The sequence below is a fragment of the Phymastichus coffea genome, unplaced genomic scaffold (assembly GCF_024137745.1).
Source record: "Phymastichus coffea isolate CEN01 unplaced genomic scaffold, Cenicafe_Pcof_1.1 PCOF00098, whole genome shotgun sequence".
NCBI classification, from domain to species: domain Eukaryota; kingdom Metazoa; phylum Arthropoda; class Insecta; order Hymenoptera; family Eulophidae; genus Phymastichus; species Phymastichus coffea.
In genome coordinates, this window is record NW_026706909.1 from 812,035 (window position 1) to 820,116 (window position 8,082).

General features: G+C 29.4%; 2 protein-coding genes across 6 annotated transcripts; both read left to right on the plus strand.

Annotated features, from left to right (window-relative positions):
- Positions 1 to 2,436: 2,436 nt before the first annotated feature.
- LOC131669931 (zinc finger protein 14-like) lies at positions 2,437 to 4,519 on the plus strand. 2 transcript variants are annotated; one of them, XM_058945154.1, is made up of 6 exons: positions 2,437 to 2,709; positions 2,785 to 2,865; positions 3,081 to 3,314; positions 3,413 to 3,646; positions 3,744 to 3,956; positions 4,055 to 4,519. In XM_058945154.1, exons 1-6 carry the CDS (start codon positions 2,565 to 2,567, stop codon positions 4,249 to 4,251), a joined length of 1,104 nt encoding a protein of 367 aa, XP_058801137.1. In that variant the 5' UTR covers positions 2,437 to 2,564; the 3' UTR covers positions 4,252 to 4,519. The 2 variants fall into 2 exon arrangements, with proteins under 2 accessions (XP_058801137.1, XP_058801138.1); XM_058945155.1 differs by lacking the exons at positions 3,413 to 3,646; positions 3,744 to 3,956.
- A 297-nt stretch (positions 4,520 to 4,816) lies between these two features.
- LOC131669917 (jerky protein homolog-like) lies at positions 4,817 to 7,851 on the plus strand. 4 transcript variants are annotated; one of them, XM_058945122.1, is made up of 8 exons: positions 4,817 to 5,221; positions 5,339 to 5,413; positions 5,559 to 5,622; positions 5,693 to 5,770; positions 5,848 to 5,934; positions 6,012 to 6,299; positions 6,407 to 7,447; positions 7,545 to 7,851. In XM_058945122.1, exons 3-8 carry the CDS (start codon positions 5,607 to 5,609, stop codon positions 7,715 to 7,717), a joined length of 1,683 nt encoding a protein of 560 aa, XP_058801105.1. In that variant the 5' UTR covers positions 4,817 to 5,221; positions 5,339 to 5,413; positions 5,559 to 5,606; the 3' UTR covers positions 7,718 to 7,851. The 4 variants fall into 4 exon arrangements, with proteins under 4 accessions (XP_058801105.1, XP_058801104.1, XP_058801106.1 ...); XM_058945121.1 differs by having other exon boundaries at positions 4,817 to 5,019; positions 5,142 to 5,413; XM_058945123.1 differs by having other exon boundaries at positions 4,817 to 5,019.
- Positions 7,852 to 8,082: the final 231 nt, after the last annotated feature.

Here is an 8,082-nt window from a genome sequence, read left to right on the forward strand (position 1 = left end):
ATTTTTTTGTATACTCCATTTATTCTTTGCACTAACTGGAATATTGTACTATATTTCGACACATATTTTATGGAGCGAGTACGATATAACAGCTTCTTACGGGCATCTTGGCTTTTACTTAATCGATTTAATTTTTCCTCTTGTCGTACTACCAAAATTTGTGACCAACGTAATTTATGAGGTATAATTAATTTATATCTATTTGAAGCAATAACTATATTGGATAAAGGAATTTTGTCCTCATTTGCAGACCCAACGAACGAAAAAAGTGATAAATGACAGTTTAGAAACTCCTTTGGATGAAAGGCTCGAAAGTCAGGTCAGATTGCTTAATATTCTATAGAATATATAATGTTATAGAAAAGTCAATATTCATACAAGTTGAAAATTTTTCTCATTTTAGCTTATCAAATTTTCTCAGTATTTGTTTCATCACAATATTCAATTCACTGTATTCGGCTTATACTCTTTGGATATTACATTACTCAAATCGGTATTTTTCTTTATCCTTTTTATTATCATATTTGTTCTTTTTTTAAGTTGATAATTCTTGTATTTCAGATTCTGATTTGTATAACAACATACTTGATCATACTATTGCAGTTCTTTCAACAAAGCTGTAAAAAATAATTACCACGGAAAAACCTAGTAAATTTAGTTTTACATCAGTGGTTACTTGAAAGTTATTGAAAATTATTGAAAACTGAAAACTATATAAGAAGACTAAAAAAACGATTGTCTAGATAATCAATGAAATATTAATTTATATAAATAAATAATAAATAAATATTTAAAAAAAAAGGTTTACTTTATTTATTTAACGCAAAATTTATTTTTTACGATAGTAATCAAGTTATGTCTATAATAATATTTATATATGTATCAGAAAATAATGTGATATTATGGATAAAAAGACATGTAAACGCTTAAAATCAATTATTGTAATCGAATTTATGTTACATTTTAAAAATTGAAATATGATAGCTTGTTATTTAATCATAAAATGCGATTCTACAGATTCCTGCCTTCAAATGTGTAAGTAAATGACACATACTTATATCTATTTACAAATTTGTAACTATAGTTTAGAATATGTGATCCTAAAGCTTGACTATGGCTTTACTCTACTACTCTCAGCGGCTTATTTACCGCCATTATTATCGATGTCACTTAATTTTACGTTTTCTATTCGTCCTCGTAAAAGTACTTTTAATCTTTTAGCTGCGGGGGTGGTCGCTATATGGACCACTCTAGAGACATAGAATATTTGAAGTTTTTAGATCAAATTTGATCTGAAAACATAATAAGTAGTTTTTAAATTTCTCAAAATATTCTTGACCTTAAAATACTAAAATACCGTCTAAAAACTTGACTTATAGTAGGAATAAAATTTGACCTTCAAATGGTGATTATCAAGGTCATGGGTGTCTGCAAGAATTTCGTTACTATTTTTTTATATTCAACGCATGAAATTACATATAAGTAATTTCTCAAATCTTCATAACAAAAGAGACAAATTTTTTTACATTGTACTATACGTTGCCTGCTGGGTTGGTCGATATATGGACCACTGGTCAGGTCAACGACTCTATCTAAGATATCCAGTGATATTATGTATACATTTTACATATTCTGAGAGGTCAATTTATACTGAAATTTCCCGCAGCCTAAAGGTTTATTATATTATTTCTATCATTGATCGCTCCTATAATATCATTAATAATCTTTCATCTCCTATAGACATCCTTTACATTTACATTAGCTTATTAAAAACCATAGTCTGATCAAATATTTTTGTTTATAAATAATTTGCTTCCAATCCATATTATTCTTCTTTTTATTGACAGGTTGCTTTATTTTGTCTTATACTGTTTTCTTTATTTATTTTCTTCACATTTATATCATATTATATTATTATATTACATCACTATATATCTGTTTACTATTGCTTTTATTTTATACTATGTTTATATTTCTTATTGCTTTTATATCCTTTTTTTATCTACTTATATTGTTATATTGTTTGTACTATAATTGTATGGGATTCCATTCCGTTAAATAAATAATAAATAAATCAATAAATCAATAATTTGTATAATTTATAATACATTTTAGTCAAATGATACAAGATACTTAAAATTTGAGAATAATATTAATTTTTTTATTATACTTACTAAAATTTTTGAAAATACACATGATGCACAATTTATAATATTAATAAACAAGGCATAATTTATTTTATGAAAAAAATAATTGATTCAAATATATTTTTATGGAATACAGTAAATAAAGTGTTCATATTGATTCGAAAAGTTATATATCTATCTATTTTCTAAGAAAAATTTGAATAGTTCAATCACGTAATGCCAATATACAAAAGCGTCGGCATAACCTGCAAACTCCGAATTTTCATATGTATAAGACGCGGTGCCTTTGCATCGTAGAACTCAACGGTCTTTTCGTTAACAAGAAATGCATCAATTGACTATTGAGATCATTAAGTTTGTTTGACGGAATAACTCAAAGAATCAGTTAAATAAATAACACAAGAAAATTCGGGCAACATGAACAATAATTGTGAAAATTACAAAGTAGTAAGTGTGAAAAAGGAAGTTGAAGATACAAGTTATTTTGAAGAAATGGAGATTGACCATAAACATTTTAAAAGCGTAGAAGTGAAAGAAGTAATTGAAGATGAAATGAAACAAGGTAAAAATCAATTATGAGCAGTAGTAATCTCTCTATTAAAGCATATTAAAATTTATGAATAATATATTTTCTTAGAAAACATTGAGAATGACTTAAGTAATATATTTATTAAACAAGAGTGTAATCTAGAAATTGATTGGGATTGTGCTGACGATGGTAAGGTTTTCAAAGTTCAATAAATATATTTATTATTTTATTATAATTTCATCTACGATCCAATAAGAAAAAGAGTACCTGAAGAAATCTTGATTGCTGTGCTTCAAATATACTCAACTAAAAATTTAGAAGAATTTTTATATCTCGCTGGCATAGAAATAGATTTATAAACATGGAGTCGAAGAACTTATGATTAATGGCAATTATTGTTTCAGAGCAGCATATATATAATACAAATGTTACAAACTGGACAAGTATTAATATGAATTCTACAAATCTTTATTATAAAAATAAGCTTTTCCAGTGTCCTGAATGTTCTGTAAATGCAAAATATGAAGCTAATTTGAATAAACATATCTCTATTATGCATCCTAAATATAAGCCACTAAGCTATAGAGGAGTACAAAATAAAAATAAAAATATGGAGAATATTTGTTCCTTACAAACAGGTATGTCAATTAGTTATTAAACTATTAAACCAAGTAGCTTTATTTGAAAAATTCAAATCAAACATATAAACCGTGAAACTTGAAAAATATATTTCTAGCTGATAAAAAAGATGATTTGTTGTTTCAAAAGGAAAATTTACTGGGAAATTATAGTGAAAAAAGATTCTCAAAGAAATATAAATTTAAATCTTATTTAAAGGAAAGAAAGTTCATTCATAGCTGTAGTGGTTGTGCCTTCAAAAGTAATTATAAGAAAGATTTTATATTTCATGTATACCACTGTCACTACAATAACAAAATTAATAATAGTAGTTCAACAAATGAAATATTTGGTAAATTTATTAAAAAGCATATTTTATGATTTTTTTATGAAACTATATAAAATTTACAATATGATTGTAACCAAAACTAATATTTAAAATTTTTCAGTATGCCCTTTTTGTAGTAGGCATTATCAGGCTAATCAAAAGCTAAAAAGTCATTTGGTTTATTGTTGTAAATTATATTTACAATGTGACCATTGTTTAAATTACTTTAAAGGAAAATCCTATTTAAGACAGCATATTTTTTCAAGACATTTTGAAGGTGGCATTTTTAAAAAAATTAAAGAAGATAATTTACATTGTTCGAACATGTTAAAATGTAATAACATGATTAAGTGAATTAATTGGTTATTTTTATAGGAAAGATGTTATTAGTTAGTTTGATAAAATTGATTTTTATATTTTAACTTTTTACAGCTTGTCCAAGATGTGGTAAAAGGTATCAATATTCCTTGCATTTATCAAGGCACATAAATACTTGTGGCAAAAAGAAACTTTTTCAATGCAGCACATGTATATTTACAACCAAGTATGAACACTGTCTTATAATGCATATTTTGCAACATTTAAAGAAAAGTAATTTATGCCTGGATCTCAATTATGGATTATATTAAATATCTATAAATCTGTCTTTTAGTTTTAGTTAATGTATATGTACATAAAATTATTTTCTCATATAATAAGTGAATCTGTATTCTAATATTATGAGCAATGCTATAATATTATTCCTATTAATAATTTCTAATTTTGATGTATTCTTTCATGAAGTAATATTTAAAATCTAGCTCTTTCTAAAGTGCAAATTACACTTAAATCGTTTACTTTTACAAAGTAAAAATATCATTCAATCAATGAATATATGTATATAAGATTTATAATGGCACTGAGGAATAAATGTTGTTTAACATCAATGTATATAGTTCACAAGTTCATTCCACCACTAACAAAATGTATAAACAATTTTCGTTTGAGTCATGTAGTTCAACAAAACTCCAACATTTTTCAAAACAGCAACACAGGATCTCGCACGAACCTATACCTATATATACAAAACAAATGAGCTACAGCCTGCACATAGCCTGCAAAAATTCAAAGTCACGCGGGCACTAACATACCTACATAGGTATTGAGTATGAACGAGCTGTCGGTGCGGTGAATGACTGACTTTCTCGACGGAGATCCCGCAACACATTGTATTTGTTTACCTCCTAGTCGAAAGAAAGAGATATTACCTACGTTTTCTCCGCGCTTTTCTCGTTTCTTGTTCCACAAGCTATTTGCAATTTATCTTTTGAAATCATTGCTATCGATGAATTAGCCATATCAGAATCTGTAAATAATGCATATATCGCCAAGTATTTTGGAAATCAACACAGAGAAAGGTGCTTAATAAGTATTATTTTGCTGACGTTATAAGGCTTTTTCCTTGTTCGAGCTTTTTTCTGATTTTTTGTCAAATGCAACAATTATTTGCTTGAAAGTGTGTGTTCTTACTTGTTTTCAGTGGTCGTTGAAGTTTTTATCATAAATTATTTAAACAAGGAAACAAAGCGAATCAGTAGTGTGGAAAATTGCAATTTATAGGTTATAATTTTGATAAGTGTATTATCATATATTTAAAAGTAGTTAGGGGTTTTCGATTTGTTTTTTCTGTGCTAATAGAAAAAAAACTTTCTTAAAGATCTGATGTATGTTTACTAGATGAACTGTAAGTTGATAAATTTACAAGACTGCTGATACGCTACATTATGGTACTTTCATTTGCCAAATGTAAAGGTTTGTATATGGAGTGTAACATCCATTATCACATATTCAAATTAAGAATATAAAATGTTATCAGTTATTTTGTCATGAAAATAGTTAGACAATCTCAGATTTATTTTATTGATTTTACAATAAGAATATTTTATCATTATTTCAGAAATTTATTTAATTACACATTCAGCTAAAGGTTTATGTTGAGTTCATCATGTCTAGCTGTCCTGGTGAGCACAAACAATATAAAGTTTATCAACTATTTGTACTTAAACTATATATAAATATAATATGTTATAGATGACAGTGATCTTTTTCGTACTAACAATATTATTAATGCAGATAGAAGTAGTCATGCTGTGATCTATGCTAGTGCTGGTAATAAAGTCAAACAAACATGTGTCTTGCTTGCTTTTATACATTTTGAATTTCTCTAATACATTCATTATTTTCAGAAAATGGTACAGTGTCTCTTGATCAGTTGTACCTCAAGACACCTTTCACATTTCCTAACATAGCTGCAACTACTCCTGACAATTCTGGTAAGTACCCTGCACACTTCCAACACTTATTTCACCAAAATAATCTTCATTTTCAATTTCTTTTTTCACCTGTACAGCCAAACGGCGGATAAAGAATTTCTCTTTACAAGAAAAAGTGCGTGTACTGGACGATGTGAAAGCCGGTCGCTCAAAAGCGGAGGTACGCAAGGAATATGGTATCGGTGAAAGCACACTCCGTAGATGGGTCCACGATGAGCAAAAGATCCGTGATGCTTTGCATGAGGAAAATGCCAGCCGTAAGAAACTTCGACCCGATGATAATCCATATGTCGGCGAAGCACTTATTGCCTGGTATAATCGCTGCAAACAGCAAAACATTCCGCTTTCGGGACTCATGCTAAGAGGTAATTTATCCTTTTATGAATTTTCAATACATTTGATTCCTTATTAGAATTGAGAAATACATAAATTCAGCTCGAATTCTATGCTACTAATATATTTATTATTCTAGAAAAGGCATTAGAGCTGAACAAAATGCTCGGCGGAAAAGAGAACTTCACGGCAAGCAGTGAGTGGTTTACCAACTGGAAACGAAAATACGGACTGCCATATACCCTCAACACAACTTTTCCAGAAGATAACAAACCCCCAGAAGACTCAGCCTTGAATCAATTAACAATGACGTTAACAAATGCAGTCGAAGAAGAATCTCTGTTACGTTGTCAAATCTTCAAATGTGACAAAAGTGTAATGCACTACAAATCTCTACCAGGTCGCACGACTTCGGGAGATCGAGTTACGATAATGACTTGCAGCAATGCCGATGGCAGTTTAAAATTACCATTAGTGGTTCTTGGTAAATCATTAAAGTCAACAACACTGGTGAATTTACAGCATTGTTTGCCAATATTCTATGCTCACCAGACTAGTACGTGGTTAGATAGTGATGCTTTAAACGAGTGGTTCGATAGTGAGTTCACACCTAGAGTCACGGACTTTCTCAAAAGTCGCAATTTACCTTTGAAAGCCATTCTTGTTGCGGAGAATGTTCCCTCAGATGCCTTTCAAAATCGGCCGACCAGTGAATTGCAGATACACTTAATTTTGCATAATTTAAGTTTGGTGATTGGACCAATAGACAACGAAAGTCTGCAGTGCGTCAAGCTCAATTATGCGCAAAAATTACTCACAGCAATCGTTGCAGCTCAGCAAGACGGTGAGATATCCGGTGATTTTTTAAGAAGAATCAATCTTAGGGATTTTATCTATTGGATTACTTGTGCTTGGAATGAAGTTGAACCAGCGAGTATTGTCAAGTGCTGGAGAAAGTTATTGCCTGACAATGAGGAAAGTCGTAGAGTCATTGAAGAGGCGCAAAGCGTTAACGGTGCCATTGTACTAGATACACTGAGGAGAATCAAAGAATATAGGGATGCTGGAGTTGATGAAGTAGCTAAGTGGATCGCTGAAAATCACGAGACATCGAGGATATCTATAGACAATCACGTTATTGAAATTGTTGTGAAGGACGACAATGAGGAACAAGTTGATGGTAATTACTCTTGAAAACTTTTTTTATCATCTGTATTTATTTCCAATTTTGTTTTTCAAAAATAGTTATTATGTGTTTTATATTTTTGATGTTTTAGTTGCAGAAAATATGTGTGAAAATACGAAGACTGTATCAGCAAGTGAAGCATTAAGTGGCTTAAACGACGCAATAACGTTTTTTGAGCAAAACGGATGTACCAGTGTATCAGAGATGATGACGCTAGTGAAGCTGAAAGAAAGAGCTCTGAATTTAAAGATAAATGGGAAATAAGTTCAATACATATGATAGTTTAAGGGGCAAGAGTAATTAGCTATTTTGTAAAACAAGATACTAATTTAGCTTGTAATTTATTAAGTCAATTTTAACGGTTTTTTGTATAAAAGTGCAGAATAAAAAAGCTTTATATTATGACATTCGATAAAATCTTTGTTTCAATAATTAATTTTCTTTTCTAATGTTATATAAATTCACAATTTTTCAACAAGATATATTTTTTAATCTTATCAAAAATACTCTTCTATGGCTCGCTACAGCGACACTTAATCTATCTTGCGCCATAATACTTCTATAATACACAGCTTGGACATTCATTCGCAAAAGTCTGAATTATTGTCCATGATTGAAAATCGATGACA

Excerpts from the sequence above, each read along its gene's own strand:
- LOC131669931 (XM_058945154.1), top strand. The coding sequence starts at position 2,565 with ATGAACAATAATTGTGAAAATTACAAAGTAGTAAGTGTGAAAAAGGAA. Across the intron at positions 3,647-3,743 it reads TTCAACAAATGAAATATTTG|TATGCCCTTTTTGTAGTAGG; the intron begins GTAAATTTATTA and ends AAAATTTTTCAG. Across the intron at positions 3,957-4,054 it reads TTGTTCGAACATGTTAAAAT|CTTGTCCAAGATGTGGTAAA; the intron begins GTAATAACATGA and ends AACTTTTTACAG.
- LOC131669917 (XM_058945122.1), top strand. Across the intron at positions 5,771-5,847 it reads TGTGATCTATGCTAGTGCTG|AAAATGGTACAGTGTCTCTT; the intron begins GTAATAAAGTCA and ends CATTATTTTCAG. Across the intron at positions 6,300-6,406 it reads TTCGGGACTCATGCTAAGAG|AAAAGGCATTAGAGCTGAAC; the intron begins GTAATTTATCCT and ends TTATTATTCTAG.